Genomic DNA, 19,577 nt, shown 5'->3' with positions numbered 1-19,577 from the left:
CTGATGGTCGGGCAATCGGGAAACTCAATAGCGGGCTTACCCGTTTGTCCCGCCAATTTAGGTTCCGGTAATCACAGCCAGCAGTAAGCATCCTTTGGGATGTTACGTGCACGGTGCCCAAGATGGTGGTTTCTGTTTTGGTTGTAACGGTTGTGACGGTACTTTGTAGTGCTCAAACGGTTTCCTTCGGCTTTGTCGAGACCATTACGGAGGAGAAACGCACGGCCACTGGACTTAGGCGAGGTTGAAGGAAAACTATGTGCGAAACGAGCGATTTAGGTATGCTCCGTGCGTTCACTCGATGTATATTTTAGTGCGGGATCGTGTCCAGGACCGGTGAGAGCAGCATGAACGGGGAACAAATTGAGCTTCCCCGGGGTTGCAAAAATGCCAATGTTGTGCATTTCTTTTATTTTTCGAAACCATCGACTGATCAAATATTCCCCAGTCCGGCCCAGCGTCGCACGGGGGCAGGCTTAGCGAGGGCATGCCGGCAAGGACGGTTGACACTGACCCGGACGATAAGCTCGAGCATGTTCACTTGCCGGTGGTATTTAGAAAAAATATATATCTACTATCCACTCTTTGCGAACCGAAATACATATTCAATGCTGCGTGGCCGTGCGTGGTCCGGACCCCGGGTATGGTCCGATGTGCAAAATAAAATAACCCTATCATGCGAAGATATGACATGATGCCAAGTGTGACCGGCGAGCAGCTGCGTGCGAACTAAAACCTCTCCTCCTTCGTTTGGCTCTATTTTTTTCTCTTCTTCCTTCTCGGGACCACAAATTTGTATGCAAATTTATTCGTCTGCAACAAGAAAGGGAACCCCCGACGACCATCGAGTTACTTCTTCTCCCAGATTGCTACGCTGACGTGACGTAAAGTAACACACCAACACACACACACACACACTCACAGGATGAGGTGATAGGAAGGAGGGGGGTGGTTTCCACCGGCCGGGTTCTGCCAGGAACGCCAGGCAACCCTACCGGTGTTGCCGGCAGTAGCTTCAAGATAGGTACACAATTTGCAATCACTAGTGTATTGAATCAGAACCGTCAACGTGAAAAGCCCAACCGTGAAGGGGTGGGGGAGTGGTAGAAGGAAAAAAAAAGTAGAAGCACACCGTTTCGGCGAGAACGGCGAACCCAATTTAGCTACCTTCCGAAAGCCGCCGGCAAACGGTAACGGTTTGTTTTATTTCGTTTTCCGACCGGCTCGGGCGGAACCCAGTGGGAACGATACGGGGGATGCTGGTTGCGGAGTTGGCGGTGGAAGCGCACTCCAAGCCAAAAACGAGACTCGCGGCAGTCCAAATTGAATTTAGGTAAAATGAAAACTTTTCCATCCAGACTTCCAACGCACGGTGACACGGTCCTAAAGGGTTGGCGAGCTCGACTCGGGCGTTTGTCTTTCGCTTATCCCCCTTTTTTTCTGCACCCCTTGGTGCCTGCCTTACGTGCCCTTACAACCGAGTGCAGCCGGTGCTGTCTACGTTTGCCTCCGGAATCCAACATCACCAGCGCATTACCACAAAATCGCCAGGAAGTACATATGAAAATTTGCTCGTTCCATCCCGAGGACGCACACTATATAGCTATCTCTTGGTTCCGTCGGCAACAACTGATTCGATTGCCACACAATCACCGAGTCGGATTGAGCGTGGCCAACGGTGCGAAAAGTCAACGCAAAGTAAGCATTGAACGTACACAGAGGGGACAAGCTTCCTAAACCCGACTAGAAATGGCACCATGCATACCATGACTTAACACCCGTGACGGTGCATGAGTTGTTATTTCGTTGTAAAAGGCTTTAAAAAGTTGCCATTATATCCAGCTATCACGAAAAGAGCGGTATCTTAAAGAGTTTCAAAATAAACGCTTGAAACGATCTGAGCAGGGACAGCATATTATTTTATATGTCTGATCGTTTATTCCTTTTTTGTTACATGGGTTTGAGATTCACGCACATGTCACATTACGTGGTAAGTAACAACGTAATCTAGCTAAAGTCTAAATGTATTTTAGATCAGTTCACTAGTTCAGTTTTTTTAAATGTTTTAAAAGAGAGATCGCGATATCTGGTTTTAATTCAACTCGCTGGCAAATGGGCGATAGGATAAATAATACGTTAATATAAATCATATGTCGGATGTTCATCATCTTCTCTGAGTGATATAATCTAAAGCACAAACATTTAACGTAAAGCCATCCGACATTGATTAGCGAACGGAACGGTAAAGTGTGTGATAATATATTCATTGAGTCTTACATTGATTGGTCGTGTATGTGCTGACTACGCTCTACTTCGGACGTGTTTCCTGCTCGTTGACGTAACGCACGTAGAGCGTCGGTTTGGGGTACGGATCTGGCGGTGTTTCCGCTTCGTCCATGTACGAACAGGCGATCGCTAGGGTGCTTCCATCGTCGCTAAAGCAGAGGCTCGAAATAGAGCTATCGTACAGATGAAACTGACACAGCCGCTTCTTGTTGAACCCATCCCAGATGTTGACGTACCCGTCCGAGCCGCCGGTGGCAAACGTGTTGTACACGCTGTGGAAACTGATCGCATTGACGGGATAGATGAGTTCGATGTCCCCTTCCTTCGCTCGGTGGCACTTGAAGGCAAACTTCTTCTTTTGCACCTCCGGGTTCGGGTCGAAGTACTCCACCGCAACCCGGCCCTCGATCGAGCTCATCACGTAGCCCTCTTTGTTGGGGAAGCAGCGCACGGAACGCGTCTGATACTTGAGCGACGATTCGCGACGCTCGAGGTAGTTTACCATGTTGCGCAAATCCCAGATCAGCACCTTGCGCTCGGAGGTGGCTACCACCAGCTTCTCGTCGATGCAGCTCATCGAGTACACCTTGCCGTTGCTCTGCTCATACGTGCCAACACACTCTTTCTCGCGCAAGTCCCACAGCTTAACCGACTTATCCCAGCTGCCGGTAAGAATTGCGTTTAGCATTTTGCAGCTTTCGACACACTTGACACCCGCATTGTGACTACCGAGCACGTTTTCCGCGTGAGTATTGAGATCGTACATCTTAACAATATTGTCCAAGCCACCGCTGACCGTCTTCATGGCGTCCTGTGCAACAAAAAGGAAAACAAACTGCTAAGACGAGTATGTTTTGAGAAAAAGGCTATGCAAGGGAATCCTACATACCAAAAATGCGCAGTCCAGCACTGGTGACGAATGGTAAAATTTGTGTCGCAAGGAATTGGTGACCACATCGTACAGGCGAACACAGGAATCCCACGAAGCAACGAGCAGAAACTTGTTTCCTTGGGGAGAAAATTTAACAGCCGATATCACATCCCCCGGTGCGTTTTGGATCTGCATTTCTGGTTTCCGTGACATTTTGTAATAGAATACCGACGCTGTTTGATTTTCGTAACCACCAATCTATGTACCGCTACTTGTAACTGTTACGATGCGAACAAAGCATGTACGGTGCTTGTTTTCGCGTTACCCCGACAGATTGTTTAACGTAAAATGATACAACTCTGTCCTATATCCGTTGTATTGACTAGATAGTAACCACAAGATTCAAACGATGAGGTGAAATTATTTTCTTGCGACCGTCATAGCGTCAGCTACCTAAACGAAAACTTGTTGACATAGATTGTGTTATTGCTACAAATGTCACATATTATAGGACGTTATAAACGCGAACCATAAAAATAAATTTAAAAATATTCGTTTTTTTTAGAAATTCTTTCATGTTGTCTTCAAATTCAAATTGTAATTGAATTATTACCACCTCTAAAATCTTTTTTTTTTTAAATAATTCATACAAAATTAATTTTACCAAAACCGAAACCGAAAAAGTTGATTCCACGCGGTCATTCTAAACATGGTACCTGCTCTATTATGTTTTATTATTATACAACTAGAACAAACATAGTCCAATCAATGTTCGGTAGTTAATACAAGTACGAAAATCTTACACTTCTTATTCTCTCTTTTCTATTAGATTGTACGTCATTGTAGTTGATCCCAGTTGTTTTGGTCCATTTCGTAAAAACTACAATACCCTAATGAATGAATTCTCTCTGGTGCCGAGGATGAAAAACAAATAAAACTGATATTGGAATATGCGTTTATTAACTCATGAGCTGCACCAAGTTTTCAATGAAGTCTTTAATACAACATATGATATCCATGCACCGCTATTTTCAACATGAAGCCGTTGCGTTATTAACGGTCTAAACATACATCTACTGACCAAATTCGATGGAACATGCCCGTTACCAGTCCATTTAATTTCTTTTTAACAAGAATGTATATCTGATATCGGCTAGGAATATTCCAAATAGTAGGAAGATTTAGAATCACAGACTAAGTATTAATTTACGGTTTGACTTGTCGACGACGGTGCATCGGGGTACAAAAGTTTAGGATGACTTGGTTTTCTGGATCTTCGTACGCGAATGGATTGAATGTTGCGTTTTGATTGGTGAATCGTCCGTCTGGTAGTCATTTATGCTAAGTGTTATTCCGACTTGAGCAACATAATAAGTGACCATGATGTACGTCTAAAAAAATAAAAGAATCTTCATTAGTTGAACCACCGGAGCACACATTTTGCGTGTGAAATACTAACCTGAGCCGCACTAATGGGCACATAAAACTTGTCAAAAGCAATAATGCCATCAGATATCACGAACAGTACACTGCAAAATCCGCACATCACGCGCAGATAGTTCTGTGGATTTGATCATCCGAGATGTTAAAGAATCAATATTTTAAAAAAGGATAGTGGCGACGAGGAAACATACCCGAGTGCCTTCGACTCTTGCCAACGATCGCCAGCACATTGTTAGCAGTAGTATTGCGTAAAATGGAAGACACATTTTTATCACTGAGTTCAAATTTCCGTAAAAGAGTGAGGTCGCTTTAGAGGAAAAAAAAAGGAAATCCTGAGTTAAAAATCTCTCAGCTAGAAATGCATAACTTACCTAATAATCCACAAGCGTACAGGAGCACACCGATCCATATTTTCAATGGTTTCATACCGAACGCCAGTATGTAGAACACCTGTGCGATACCGAATGCGCCCATGCCTGCTTCGAATAAGTCATAGTTCAATAGTAAATCTCCCAGCGAAGAGAACAAAAGTCCACCCAAAATGCGCATTTTGTATCGTTTCCTACAATCGATAGAAAACCATTAGATTAAAAGTATTTTATATGAATTACAAAACTCACGCTTTGGCATGTTTGAAATCAGTCAGGATAACAAAGAACAGGAGACTGTATATCGGCATACATTTCAGCACAGTTGACGGAATGGTGCTTCGCTCGGTATGCTGAATAAGCGAAAAATAGAGCACAGTCGTGGTAATAAACGGTATCAGCTTCGATCCGACAGAATTCTCCTGCAAATAAAATAAGAGAAGAAAAAACAAGTCGTTAGACTTTTGACCTGATATGTTTTGATGTATTATCTTATCCGGAAAGCCACCGAATTTTAATCGCAGTAAAGCATGGATTATGAACAAGATTAGGCGCGACCCGAACACTTACGGATTTGCTGATATCGCCTTGCCTCATGATTACTTCGAGTACGGAGTTGTTGCTGATTGCCTGGCGAACAATAAGTTCTTTCCACTATCTGCAAATAAGGAGGATATGCTAAAAAAGATTAGGCAAATTTTGCTCAATTGTAAAGTAACATTTCTATCATCCAAGAACATCCAAGTAACATCGAAGACCACCAGGATAATGCTGAAATGGACAGCGATCTGCCCAAAGCAACGGCCAACACGAGAATTGCAACATGCATAGAAAATGAGAATAGTACTTGTAGGCCCAATCACTCTGCTCTTTATGTGCCGGAGGGTAGTTAATTGTGTAAACTGCTGGACGGAGGGCGCATAAACTTTGACCAGCACTTGCAAATCCGCGAACAGATGCTTCTCGGGATGTGTGAATTAAGTCTAAACCAATTTGCAGCGCCGTCAAACGGCTGGCTGCAGAACAAACTATCATGAACAACACGGCTATCAATTTGCGGGAGGCAGCAAGTCACTTACCTAGACGATGTCAAGTACGCAACCGCGCTACACAGCACTTGTTCCGATACTGAGCAATGGTATTTCAAAGAGGAACGCAAGACGTTTGTGCATGTCTACTAGATTAAATGTAAACAGTTCGTGGCAGTGTACGTGGTTGCCATCGTAACGCGTAAAATAACAGTCTTAATTGAAATTTTGTACCTTTGCGATTAACCATTACAATGTGTAGCTTCGATGCTGACCACGGCAATAGCAAAACGAGTAGTTATTTATCTAAGCATTCGATCGCAACGGTTCTGCCATGAAACCTTGATTTTGAATATTCAATGCGAACGGAAGTCCTCAATATTATAAATCAATGTAAACAGATCACACCGAAATCGGTCACGAAACTGCGAATCCGTGTGGTCTTCCGTACGAGTTGCTTTTCACTTTTTTTCGTTTGAAGCACATAAACTTTCGACTGTCCAGTACACTCCTAGCCATTGTCGAACGAAACACGAAGCAAACGGATGAATGTATCGGGCCAATTCCTATATTTCTGCAGCATATCCGTAATTATTGATGCAGAAGGTAGATTTAGGGAGAAATTTGTTTGTGTTTTTACAATCTGGTAATGTTTACCTACCTGTCGGCCATGTTTGACGCATTATATTTTGACATAACGTGGCTCGATTTTAAAATGTCGGTTGATGGCAAGCATAAAACACATACTGGCATTGAGCGTAAAACATTTATGTATCTCTTAATATATGACTAATTTGATAAAATTTGCACCTTATTAAAATGTAGTTCAGTATAAACTTTGTTATTATTGTAACGTTCGGATGAGTTAAATATGTCCTGCGTAACTTATTTATTAGTTGTTACCCTTGGATTAAAAATAGTTTGTGTCGTTTGACACTTTCATCGGCTTGCGGCTTTATGCAGCACCAACTAAACGATCGAGTACCAGTGGTCTTTAAAGTTCGCGAGCTCAAGTCCGACGTTTGTACTGTAGTCGTCTTCATAACCGTAAACAACTGTGTTACCAGTGCCACGGAGCAGCGGTGGGAAGATGTCTGCTTCCTGAGAAACAATAGTGTGATTACACAGAGACATTAACGCAAAGTCAATGGCCGGTTCGATGTTTTGTTGCAACACGGTAATGTGTTCGCTTTGCGCGTTCAGCATACTGCAGATCGTCCCTTTCGTGTCTTTGCACAGCAAAACGAACAACAACTGGCCATTGTCGTACATTTTACGCTGGAAAGTGATTGCCCGATAGTAATACTCGAACGGCAGCTCATCTCCATCATCTACCTTCAAGCCAACGAATTGTAGGCTAGCACCGACTTCTTCACCTTCATTCTGTATGGTACGCTGTCGAAGATTCACCAATATGTCGTTTGCTATTTTCCTGCTGTTCAGATCTATTCTGTGGGGCGACAGTGGGAGGTAATTTTAGAGAATAGGCAATTTTTTATGCGATCGTGTTTTGAAACGTACTGGAAGTACATGGCTACATCTTCCCAGGATACTTGCAGAATTTCTCGAAGCCGCCTGGCGTTGTTATTTAGAATGTACAGTTGACTGCCGGATTCAGGCACCTCAACAGTGGTGTCGTCGTTCAAGATGTAAGCAGTGGGCACGTCGTAGCATTGGATCTTTTGCTGATCGATAACATCATCCGATAAACTGCAGAAGAGACATCGCATCGTAGCTACTGTATTCGTGTTGCTAAATGTAAGTGTCTATGAATTCTACCTTACGAACAGTTGACTCAACTCGGCCCTTGCACTAATAGTCAGCATCGTACGTACATCGAAGTGGTCGGCTCCGGTGTGCATTACACTGCGTTGTAGGGCGATCAGGGACAAGTAATGCCACATATGCTCTACGAAGGTGCTGCCTGCGAAGGCAGTAAACAGCAAGGTGTTGTCTTGCTGGCAGGACGTGGGATGTCCCTGTTGGGGGCTATCGGGTGCACTCACGTTGAAATCGATTTCCAGCAGGTCGAGAAAGCGCTGCACCGATAGCTGGTCCCACCGATCGGCCTCCGGGTCGGAAGTTTGATTGCGCCGGAAACTGTGCTTGGACGCGTGGCGTACAAACTCCGGTCTGTGCGTTGTATCCACAATAAGCCAGATAAATGTCAGGAACGAGACGATCAGTATGAGTGGCTTGATATACTTCCGCACCGTTTGCAGTACGAAGCGCACCACGTTTATCAGCTGGCGTAGCATGACTGTTGAAAGGGTTGAACGCTTATCGAGCGCAGCTTGATTGAAGTAACACCCGAGCGGCAACAGTTGCTTGAAGCTGGAAGGATTGTAAGCAAAAAAAAAAGAATTCACACTGACACGGGCTTGTCACACATAAGAAAGTGAGCGTTCTCCTAAGGAGAAATGCTATCCTCGAGAACTCTACCGGGATCACTGAACAGAACACTTTGCCATAACCCAACGAAATCAGCACACGGGTTGAAGTTTGCTCCAGGCCCGAGTCGGGATCACTGTGTAATAACCGGCCCCGATTAGGGGCCATCGACGTGCGTCTTTCAGGTATTGCGACAAACCCTGGCCAATGACTCAACGCTATCGACAGGGCTCTACGCTTATCAGCGACGCTGATAAAAGCCACCTGTCGGTCGATACATCAATGTGTGTATGGTATTTTGGCCCACACCGATTTTCGACGCACGTGTTGGAAAATGGGGAGATCAGATATTAGAACGCTTGTCAACGACCGCCTCGGGCTCGTGTAGTCGTACATACAACATACAACTGGCAGTGCAGATGGTTAGTTTAGGAACTAACAACAATCAATGGGCAAAACAGCAGAGTTCGAGGGTGGAATTATCCGTTAATAACATTTTCGCACACAGTACGTTGATAAGAACGTCTACGTATATTCAATTCAGATAATCGTGAAATATTACTATCGTTGGAAGTTGCACAATCCTTTGCGTTCAAAATACCGTTGCTCGATATAAATTACAAATTATAGTAAAGAGCAGGCAATGTTTGATTTCTTTGGCAGCGTATAGTGGTTGATATTTTTGCACGAGGGTGGCAAAAGTGTTGCCAAAACGTTCTCTAGGACCATCAGGATGATGTTTTAATTAAACTGTTTCGTTTCGTTTTGCAAGAGCCGTCCGGTAGCTTGAGTTTGAATCTTCAAATGCAACGCAAGCGCCATCTGTACGTCAAACAGTGCAAGCAAAGCGAAGTGACCTCTATTGGCAACGGGTGTCAACAGTGAATGCTGTAGCTCAGGGCGGATAAAGAAGAGATTGCAGAAGCAGAATATACGCAATGCGCAAGGACAAAACATTCCCGACATTCGCGTGCTACCACCGTTGTCATCAGAGACTGTCTGAAATTCTCGCACCATCGGGATGGTGTTGTCCCGCTCCTACCCGTTACCTTGCGTGCGGGAAAACTAGCACCAAGATCGAGCGAGGCAGCAGACAGACGTCCAGCAGAACGGAAACCAACAAAGGGCTCGCGAGAGTGCGACGGCCAGCTACACGGTGCCCTTTGGCGTGCAAGGACCTTTCGGCAGCTCGTACGGGGTGCAGTGCTCACATAGTGAATCAAAATGTGAACGAATCAACACCGGGAGCGCAGTTCTACAAAGCGGATCCCCCTTGCGAATTCCTGCGTCAAGGAAAAGTGGTGCCGTTGTCGTGCGCGCGCTCGCTCCCTACATTTTCCCGCCACCTTCAGCCACCCGTCGCCTGTCCCGTGTGACGTGGTTGCCGATCCCCCGCCCAGCCTCCTTACCCGTCTTTCTTTCCCCCTAGCCAAAACAGTCCCAGGTGCCACACCGACGTGGCCGCAGCTCTAAGATCCCCCAATATTACAAAAGTTCCTCACGATTCCTTCGTCCGGTACGCGGAAATCAATATTCCGGACGATTGTCCACCCCGCGCGATCCGTGAAGTGAAGTTTGTTTACAGCCCGCTGTGGAAGGGGGTGCTGCCCGGAGTTGGCCACGCGCCGTTAACATCTTCCTCTGTGATAGTGTACCCATCCAGTGTCGCGGGACGTCCGGCGATCAACTGAACCGAACCACGTCAGACGTCGTTGTACGGTCGGCTCTCCAATCAACTCGTCGTCTGGGGCAGTACTTGACAAGGTAGGCATATCGGTTCCTCCCCCACCCAAACCGCCAACCACCCCCGCCCTGCAGAAATCCAGGTGTAGTAGTTTTGGGTGGACAGGACAACGCCGCGGGCAACCGCACGCCAATTCCCGACGCAAACGAGGCGTCCGTTCTCCTCGAGCGGACGCAAGTAATCGTTATGTAATGCCACCAATAATAACTGCAAGGTCGTGCAAGACCACCAGTGCAGATACACGCCGGAATGTCCGGATGTTGCCGACAGGAATCGTGAATTCGGTTCCGCAAAGCTCGTGCGTCGCCGGGGAACACTTCCTCCTGGTGGCAGGATTGGTGGCTTATCACGCACGTGGTCAGAGTAGCGAAGCGGAAATGGGAGCAACGGCCTTCGCCGCGCCGCTGCCGGATAGGGAAGATGCTCAGGTATAGGTTTGTTGTTTTTTTTTTTGTTACCTAAATTCTTTTCTATCCATCCCTCTTGGGTAACGTGACAGCAAGCGGCTGTCAAAGCCAGTCCAGGTTCGCGTCCGTCTGCCATGACCCCCCTGTCAGTGTGTGCCCGAAACTCTAGTACCATGCGAAAAAGGACATAGGTCGGGCAGAGGAACAGAGACAGAATGTGTAGCAGTCCTGATGCCAGCAGTCAGACGGGGAAAGGCCAGGTAACAGCGAGGAGACGCGAAAGAGATAAACCGAGCGCACTCGGTTTTGACAGGTCATCCTCGCACCATGCGGCCGATATATCTCGCCGCGGGTTTTTCCGTCGTATGAGGCAGCGACGTCGGCTGTGGCTGTGGCTGTATGCAACCCCCTCGCCGTAGGGCTTCGGCTGCGCCGCGCGGTTTCCGGTTTCCAATGCGATTCGCGTGCACTCTTCGGAGGAAGGGAGGAAGGCTGACACTGTTCTAAGGTTGTCTCGTATGTCTCGCGCTCTTACCGTAGGGTTGCAATAGCTTAGGATGAAAGTGCCAGACGCACGCAGGAGCTAGTTTGAGGTCTCAGAATTCAAGGACTTCGCTGTTGAGTAGGGTTTTTCGGGTTCGAAGTTGTTCTTCGTGCAGTTTCTTATCGATCCCGGTTCTCCGAACCTAGAACCGAAGGCTGTGACCTGAACCGTCAACCAAGAAGCGTCGATAGGAGGCGGGAACCAGCCGGGGCGCCATTGAGGGTGACAGTGACTCGGTGGGAAGGATACGCGAGAGCGAGAGCGTGATCAAGAGAGTGCAGTTTTCGGGAGTAGCCGGCTGCCGCGAGGACACTGACGTGACGCACGTGGCGCATCCAGCATCCGGTACGTCAGCGGAACACGTGGACGACGACGGAGTGGGAGCGGGAGCGGGAGCAGGAGTCGGTGGCGCGGGAGAGCTGCCCACTCGCCCGCTCATCTCCGCCGGCACGGCCAGCAGCACGCCGTCGTCGTTCGCCCGGTCGTCACCCCTCTCGCCCACCTGGTGCCTTCCGTCCGGGCGCGTGACGGCGGCACGACGCCACGGCGACCACTGGGCATCCCGTCCGTGCCGGACCGCCATTGTGGCCCTGCACCTGCACCACTACACCCTGCTCACCCCGCCGTCCCGCGGTGCAACCGCCAGCGCCTCCAAGCCTGCGACTCCGCCGACGCTCGGTGAATATGCAATCTCCCATTTCATTCCTCACCTATAGCTCGCTATGTTCTGTACCTGTGTTCAGTCTGTCGCTACACTGTGTGTTTCTATGGTTCCCCCCCCCCCCCCTCCCTCCCCACCCCTTCTATGTTACCCGGAACATACCAGCTCGCCACACTGATCGCAATCGATACTAGACACACAGATTCCACATTCGGCCGCTGACGAAAAACACCACCACAATGTTAAAACGGACCCATTTCCCAAGCCTTTCGGTGGAACACACGGTGAGGAGGGGTGTCCTTCCGGGAGTGCACGTTTTGTGAGTCACCAGCGAGGTGCACGCACGTCACTCCGTACTCGCAAACCTACCGGAATGTATGCAACTGTAGGCGAAAGGGTTACGAGACGAGTCTCAACCACTATGGTTAAATAACTAGAGATTAAAATGTCACCTCTTCTTGCACGGCTCATCCCAATACCAGTTTCGAAGGCCAAGCAAAGACATAGCTTCCCAAAAACCCTGTTTTTAATATTACTACAGTTTTTATGTTGTATTTTCATTTATTTATGGGTCAAACACGATTTAGAACTAATGGAACTAAGAAGCTAAACAAGAAACTCTCGTTACTCGTTCGGTATCTGTACAGTCGCATTCATCCGGAGGCTCCCTGGAGATAATCAAAATCTTATAAAAATTGAATATCTTCGTTTGTTTAATCGATCAACCACTTGGAGTATTTATTTGATCAACGATTGGATTAATCACTTCTAAAGCTCATTCGGGGGCATACTTTCAGTTCGCTCGATGCAATTAGTTCCTCGACGTATATCTTTTAAGTGCGGTCTCTCGCCCATTCCCAATCGGACTAATGTACTCCAAAAGGAAAAGCTCGAAATGGTGCGTAGAGACGTACGTGCGCCTCGCTTCTTCCGTTTGCATGCTAGTCCTACGTTGGTATGCTGTAATGGTTGTACCCTTCCTGTTCCGTAAGATTCTCGTTGTCGCTTTGTAGATTATAGAACGCCGACCATTGGATTGCTGACCGGTGTAGATGCTAGCTATGTCCTGCTCACTTCCAATCAGTGTCGGTTGCTATGCTACCCGAGTATACTTTTCATCACCATTTTGCATTGCTCATTAGATGTTTTAGAACTAGCAAACAATAATGAGTGCTCATCGCTTACTTCTGTTCGTCATCGTCTCGTTTCATCACTCCCGTAGAGTCCTTCTTGCAGTTCATTTAATTAGTCGGTGTAGCTACTATGTGTGCGTGTGTTCGAGTGTATGTACTCTGTATGCAGTTGTCGGTCTGCCAGTCTGCAAGTCTGCCTTTCCTTGTTATTGTTTTACTTTGCTTATTTCCGACCGCGACCAGGCGTAACCAATCTCTTCGACTGAAAGTTCACTATTAGGAGAAGCAACACTCCACCTCGAGCTCCAACGGGCACCATCGGGTGAGAAAATGGAAAATAATTTTCCCGCTAAGCTTTCCCAACCTAACAACAATCGAGTGAAATGGTGGATGAAGTGGTTAGTTAAAATAACGAGTCGACTTTGCAAACTCCGTCGAACAGTCTCCAAGGAATGGTCAGAGCACTGCAGCTAGAAAACTGTGTAGAATGGGAGTGCTAAGTCCTTCGACCGATACCGTTGCAGCCGGAAACCCAATTCCGAAGGGCTTAGCCAGGGAAGGCGAACCTTGTACGTCGTCGTGCATTTAGCAGAATCTACAGTATTGGAAGAACAGCAGAAATAACAAACAGCCTTTCAGAATAATCCGTATGCGTTTGCTTATAACGAGATTGATTTTTTGTGAAGGAATAGCTCCGAAATAGCCTTTATTAAATGTTAAATACTGTTGTCCTCATGTAAGCGACCTACTACTCCTGTGACAACTGAATGAATTTAGAACCAATTATAGATGTGGTAATGAAGAATGCGAGAAGTAGAAACCTTCTGGTCTGTGACCGGTTTGCCATCACTGCACCTTTTTTTATTTTGGACCGTCACGGAGAAATTCGAGCCGATGTTTGAAACAGGAGCCTATTTGCCTCATTGCGACTCGGTTTCCGGGGCTGAGACAACAAAGTCCTATAATTACTGCGTTCCACCGTGGTGCAGCGGGTTGGACGAACCCCCTCAGAACCCGGGAATGCAGTTCAGGAAGGTGCGAATTGCCGTTAAAGAATCCATAAAATGGCTGTTCTGTTGTTGTTGCCGATAGCTTTAAAGTTGGCATACCTGCGAACGTAGCTCCTACATCGTGTACTGAGGCGTCCAGGTTTCACCTCGCGCAGGATGGCGAACTGGAACTTTCCTTCATTATGTTCCTTCGCTCGGGCGATGAAAACTCGGGTCGGTCGGTAACGCAAAAGGGGGGGTTTGGGTTGCGCAACAGCGTGCTGGATCGAACGCTACATCCTGCACGCTTGACCCTGGGACGGAAAACCCCCCAGCAAGGTCGCAGCAAGGACCTTTAGGTTCGCGGAAAAGTTGGAAAAAACCATCTAATAAATGTCGCACTTTACCGTGCGCTTCCCTGCCCGACCCGGCGTGGAAAACCCTAGGTGGAGAAGGTAAAATGCCATGAATCATCCGGGTGAACCCCATTTTCCAGCGCAAGGGCACAAACTCCGTGCTCGGTTGGACAAGGAGGGATAATTTCAATTTCGAAACTCAAATTGCACCAGTCTGGGTGACACCGGTAGGATTTCGCAACGTGATGCAATTTTCCATCCTCCGTTTCTAGCGTAGCACGATACGGTTGAGAGAGTGTGTGTGGTCGGGATGCACGTTCCAGAAAGGTTCGCTGCCACCAATTCTCCACACGAATTTTCTCATTCATCCATTGTCTCCTCCTTCATTTCCCCATCGGTTCGATCCATTGGACACGGAAACGCTCCATTCTTTCCTTGGGTGACGGAAGCAATCCTCAAAAATGTGTACTGTCGCACGGAGACTTGAAGACCTTGAACAGGAAAGTCTTGCGTTAGGATTTTCTCTATTCGATTCTTGACTTTTGTAGCCTACCTCTGCTTGGTGGTAGTGTGAAGAAACAGAGCGAACTCTCACGTTCACGAACCCGTGGAGAAAGCGCTATAGGACACGATGCTTGGACCCACGCCAATGGACGGGCGGGATTGGGACTCAATTAAAAACAAATTACGTCCATTCCCCTTTCGCCGTCGGAGGGTTTTCCCCCTTGCGTCCTATGTAGGTCAGTGTGGGGAGACTAGCATAGTCCCATCTAACTCCCCGATACCTCGAGGTTTGCCTTCGCAGGGTTTAACACCGTACGAGCAAAGTCGCAAATTCTGGTCAATATTGGATCTAGCAAGGCACCCATCCTCCAAGGAAGGGCAATAAAAACCGACACGGTGGTATCACACACACCCCCCCATTGCCCCCTTCCAGGATTGTTTTGGATCACAACAGATTTACAGCCCGACACCGTGCCGCATGATAGCGATCTAATCGGAGATGACTAGCATACTACACTACGCGAACCTTGTGGCGCAACATTTGGACCATCCATAATCTGCTGGCCAATCTCAATTGGTGGGCTGCCAGGATTGCACCGGGAGATTTGAAGAAGATCGACATTTTGCACAGACATTTGCGTTGGCTTTGTATTCATTATCGCGAGGCTCTGTTGTAGGCCTGTATAGCTGGACTTCTTATCCAATCGAACTCGCGAAACCGGCTAAACATTGTTTCCGGGGACTAGTTTACACCGCGGGTCGGAGTGACCAATTTTACAGATCTCTTATCTGGCGGAATGCAATCAATGAGGCGCGTCGATACCGATGTCGACTGCGATATCCGCGTACGAGCGAGTTATGGCTGAAACCGTAACCCTCTCGTTCGCCTACAGATACACCGGGCGTGAGATGTGCGGCAGCCGGGGGCGATTGGAGTATCGCTAATCCTTCCGGTAAGCTTCCCTTGCATGAAGTAGCACTCGCGGCTCCGAGTAATCACGCCCCGTGCCCCCGGGGGGATGGCTTGGAGTATCGGTGTTTTCTTTTGCCGACCGGCGACTCTAGCAGATGGGTTTCGGGTGTGGCGCCGACCACCGCCGATGGGCAGAGCCAGAAAGGGAAGCCTCAGGGGCTGAGGTGGTCGGAAAGTACTGATACACAAATGCACAATAAATTAACGATTTCGTTTATCTGATACACAAGGTCGCAAGGGTGGCGTTAGGGTTAAGGTTCCCATTAGGATATCTTTTTTTTTGTGTTCAATTACAGCTTAGTGCAATCACCCTCGTGGTCTGAGCCGGCTTAAGTGATATGGGCTTTGAGTGATTTGTGTTCTTCCTGTTGCTGATTCCCGCGTGATTCAAGATAATCCTACCATCGATCCAACGATGTCAAGGAAGATGGGATCATCCCCGTCGATTCTTTATTCTGAATCGTTGTTTTTTTATTCTCGTTCGTTGCTGCTGTTCCGGAATTGTACAAACGTAGCGAAGGCTGGGTGAGGCTCCTAGTAAGTTTTATCTCTCGCGTGGAGTGTGTCGTTTTTATCACCTTTGGCCTCTTCAACAACGCGTGCCATTAAGCTTGCAAAAATTCGATAATGGCTCGTGCGGTCGACCGGTATCAGGAGTATGATATCTAGCAGCTTCTTGAAAACTGCACTTTTGCCGGTGCATTTGCTAGATAACGGGGCATAAAAGACGCGCGCGCGCACTGGCAACTTTGTATTCTGCTCTCGTCCCATCCAATCGAGCCTGCCAGTTGCCGACGATGACAAGCCAGATACTTTTCTCTGGGTCACCAACGTCCGTTAGCAACGCTAATTGCTTGATAAGATCCGCTTTTGGGCAGTGCCTTTGAAGGGCATACGTACACTACCTTGTTCATCCTGCGCCATTAGAAGGTATCGCATGAACTCGTTGGCCGATAAGCGGCTGACCGCCGGCCCGGCTCGGTTACCCTAATTCCTAACAGTGTCTATCCACGATCACATTCGGCATGCGTGCAGAATCGACGCCGCCACGCCTCGGGGGCGCTTGAACGCCCATATATCATGCCGAAACGCTCAAGAAGTAAACAAGAGTCATGCTGGTGTAATTGACATTGTCCAACAATCGGATGCGATTAGCCGGCTGGATTTTGCGCGCTGTCCCGACAAATTAATGAGTGTGGCAGACACTAACTGTACTTCTTGGAAGCTGATAAGATATAACGAATGTTGTTCTACATATTGCTAGCCGGAAGTATCGTAATACCGTGAGTTCTATTTGTGTGACGTGGAACATACCGACCGGCATCAACGTTGAATGTTTACTTGCATGTTCAACTCCTTAACCTCTTTTTCGCAAACTTCAATAACAATTGAATCATAGATCACAAACAAAATTAACTTTCGACGATTGGACGGAACATTTAAAAAAATGCGCCAACTAGAACCAAAAAGAATTTGAATCAAACTAGCAAACCATAAAGGTGAACTAATTCAAAGTCACCGTTTCGGTTATGTTTTTACTATTTGGGCTTGTAACTTCCGGGGTAACTTTGTGTACTGGGGTTCCCAGTTTCGTGCAGTTTTTCACTCCGTAGCTGTGCTCAATTATGCAACACGGTGTAGCGAATGGCTGAAACGAATGGAAATTCGTAGATCATCAGATGGTGTTGTGGAAGCAAGTAAAAAAATGGTATATCAACTGCACGCCGAAACTGTCGACACTACTGTTTGTAGTTCTAATGTGATCATTTTACGCTCATGACGTGGAACGACATGATTTTGTTTTTATGTCGCCTGTCTTTGATTTATACTGATGTTTCAGAATAGAACGGGCTTCTTTTTTTGCATTTGGATATGATGTGACTGCCACAATACCTCCGCACTTCATATAGCTAAAATCCATGCGACAAAGTAAGAATCGCAGCGTTTCTGCCATGTTTTTACCTTTCCAAATGTCAACCTTGGTCCTTCTAAGTCGCTTGTAATGATAAAACATGACGAGGAATGTGGAAAATGTACAAAACAGTGGCAACCGTTTTATTCTGTGCTATGAGCTCCAGTGCCTTGGCGAATACAAGGACTATTTCCAGCCACCATCGATGAATATCACGTTCCTTCTTGTCTGTGCATGCTTCTCTTTAAGTCTCTTTCAGCACGGGGTACAAAAGAACGAAAATCGCGGTCCAAACCGGCAGGTTTTCTCGTTCCTACACTAAAGAACAAAATGCAACCGAAAGCCAGCGCATCGGCTGGGGAAATCCGTCATTGGAGAACGTAAATCGGTGCAAGACTCCTACTGTGAGACGGCCGGCGTAAGGGTGTTCCTCACTCTTTTCATCCCGTAGACGGTGGGCTAAAAAGGTAGAACGAAACATTAAATATCACGACGAACTATTTTCAGTTTCCTTGATCATTCACATTTGGAAAAGTTATATTTACCTGCGTGTTTTATAGCACACATTGAGTCGAATTTTAATAAGGTAAATTTTCGAAAAGCATGTTAGGAAAATCGCCACATCACAATATCCGTCCTCCTCGATGCGAATGCATATAAAGCATGTAGCAAAAAAAGTATCCCAAACAGCAGAACCATCCGGGAAGGGAACAAAGTTACGACGATACTGAAAAACCTGATCTCTCGAGAGTAATCTCCCAGCACGCTGCGTTGCCGAAAAAAAAAGGTGAAACGACGTACAACGCTGGTAGTGATGATGATGATGATGATGATGGTGGTGTCGCGATTTGATACCGAATTACCACGCTGTGGAGCGCTACAAAAGCGCGATCGTTTCGGTGCGTCTCGTACATAATGGGGATAAGGTAATGTGAGGCAAAATGCAACACCCTAAGCGAACCATATTAATTTCTTGCAGTCCATCCAAGAAAAAAAAACTATAACTTTCACACATCGATTCTGTATTTTCTCTTTTACTACCGAAAAACAGTAAATTGATAGTACAACTCACCAATTGTTACCGAAAGAGGGATTTTTAATAGTACTTTTTTCCTTCCGTAAAATAAAATGTATCCAAATTTGTTTAGATATAATGACATTCACATCATATATTTCAATATGTTTGGAAATATGTTTGGAAACATTCACAGCAGTGCATTCTGCCTCACGTAAACCGGTGCATATTGCCTCTTTGATGAGGATGTTTTGATTATTAACTCCACAATCAGAATGTTCCATTTTTGGTTAAGAAACATATTGAGGTACTTGGTTAATGTCTGCGTGATTGTGATATTTTATTCTAACACGTCTAATGACATGATAAACATGATAAAGTTTATGTTTACTCCGTTGAATCTAATTGTAGAGCCGTGACGATATTCTATTACTACATTTAGTTTGAAATTGATTCGGTTTAAAAGGTGGCGGTACATTTGGCCCCAACGAGGCAGCTTGCCACACTTTCCCCTACGGCCCGTCGTGGCCGTCCACCGAGCGGAAAGTGTTCGAACGCGCGCGCTTGACTGTTGTGCGGCGCACACCACCGTACGCGGGATGCGTTCACTGGTCCGGCCGAGAGGTCCCCCCCGCGTTCCGTGTGTGTGGATGTTAGAGGATTAGAAGGCAGAAACCGGCAGAAGAAGAACACAAAAGAGCGGTCAACGCCAACCAGCAGCCGCCGCCGCCACCGCGAGCACAGTGTGCTCGCGCTTTGTCGCTAACGGTGTGTGAGCGAGCGTTGTTCTGTTCGCTGGGAACGGCGCGCGCGTGGTGCTCGTGGTGTGTATCCGCCAAAACGCGGCAGGCAAGCTGGTGTGCGGTGTACACATGTGCTTCTCGTTCGCTAAAGGCCTCGCTGCACCTTTCGAAGCCGTTTCGGGCTGCATATCGCGGTTTCACCGAAAGTG

At 47.0% G+C, this 19,577-nt stretch overlaps 3 protein-coding genes across 4 annotated transcripts; all 3 read right to left on the bottom strand.

Moving 5' to 3' along the window:
* Positions 1-1,906: 1,906 nt before the first annotated feature.
* LOC131268821 (mitotic checkpoint protein BUB3) lies at positions 1,907-3,586 on the bottom strand. Its single transcript, XM_058271099.1, has 2 exons — positions 3,176-3,586; positions 1,907-3,097 (listed from the first exon to the last, which is right to left on the bottom strand). The coding sequence occupies exons 1-2, from the start codon at positions 3,368-3,370 to the stop codon at positions 2,309-2,311; spliced, it is 984 nt and encodes a 327-aa protein (XP_058127082.1). The 5' UTR covers positions 3,371-3,586; the 3' UTR covers positions 1,907-2,308.
* A 368-nt stretch (positions 3,587-3,954) lies between these two features.
* Positions 3,955-6,346, bottom strand: LOC131269193 (lysoplasmalogenase-like protein TMEM86A). 2 transcript variants are annotated; one of them, XM_058271530.1, is made up of 7 exons: positions 6,231-6,346; positions 5,539-5,626; positions 5,221-5,390; positions 4,972-5,162; positions 4,792-4,907; positions 4,617-4,718; positions 3,955-4,548 (listed from the first exon to the last, which is right to left on the bottom strand). In XM_058271530.1, the coding sequence occupies exons 2-7, from the start codon at positions 5,563-5,565 to the stop codon at positions 4,408-4,410; spliced, it is 747 nt and encodes a 248-aa protein (XP_058127513.1). In that variant the 5' UTR covers positions 5,566-5,626; positions 6,231-6,346; the 3' UTR covers positions 3,955-4,407. The 2 variants fall into 2 exon arrangements, with proteins under 2 accessions (XP_058127513.1, XP_058127512.1); XM_058271529.1 differs by lacking the exon at positions 6,231-6,346 and adding an exon at positions 6,048-6,102.
* A 619-nt stretch (positions 6,347-6,965) lies between these two features.
* LOC131269444 (uncharacterized) lies at positions 6,966-8,254 on the bottom strand. The gene is made up of 3 exons (XM_058271799.1): positions 7,776-8,254; positions 7,518-7,706; positions 6,966-7,446 (listed from the first exon to the last, which is right to left on the bottom strand). Exons 1-3 carry the CDS (start codon positions 8,252-8,254, stop codon positions 6,966-6,968), a joined length of 1,149 nt encoding a protein of 382 aa, XP_058127782.1.
* Positions 8,255-19,577: the final 11,323 nt, after the last annotated feature.

Source organism: Anopheles coustani, chromosome X, assembly GCF_943734705.1.
Source record: "Anopheles coustani chromosome X, idAnoCousDA_361_x.2, whole genome shotgun sequence".
In the NCBI taxonomy this organism is placed as follows: domain Eukaryota; kingdom Metazoa; phylum Arthropoda; class Insecta; order Diptera; family Culicidae; genus Anopheles; species Anopheles coustani.
The sequence above is the reverse complement of the archived record's forward strand: the minus strand, read 5'-3'. Positions and strand labels throughout refer to the sequence as shown.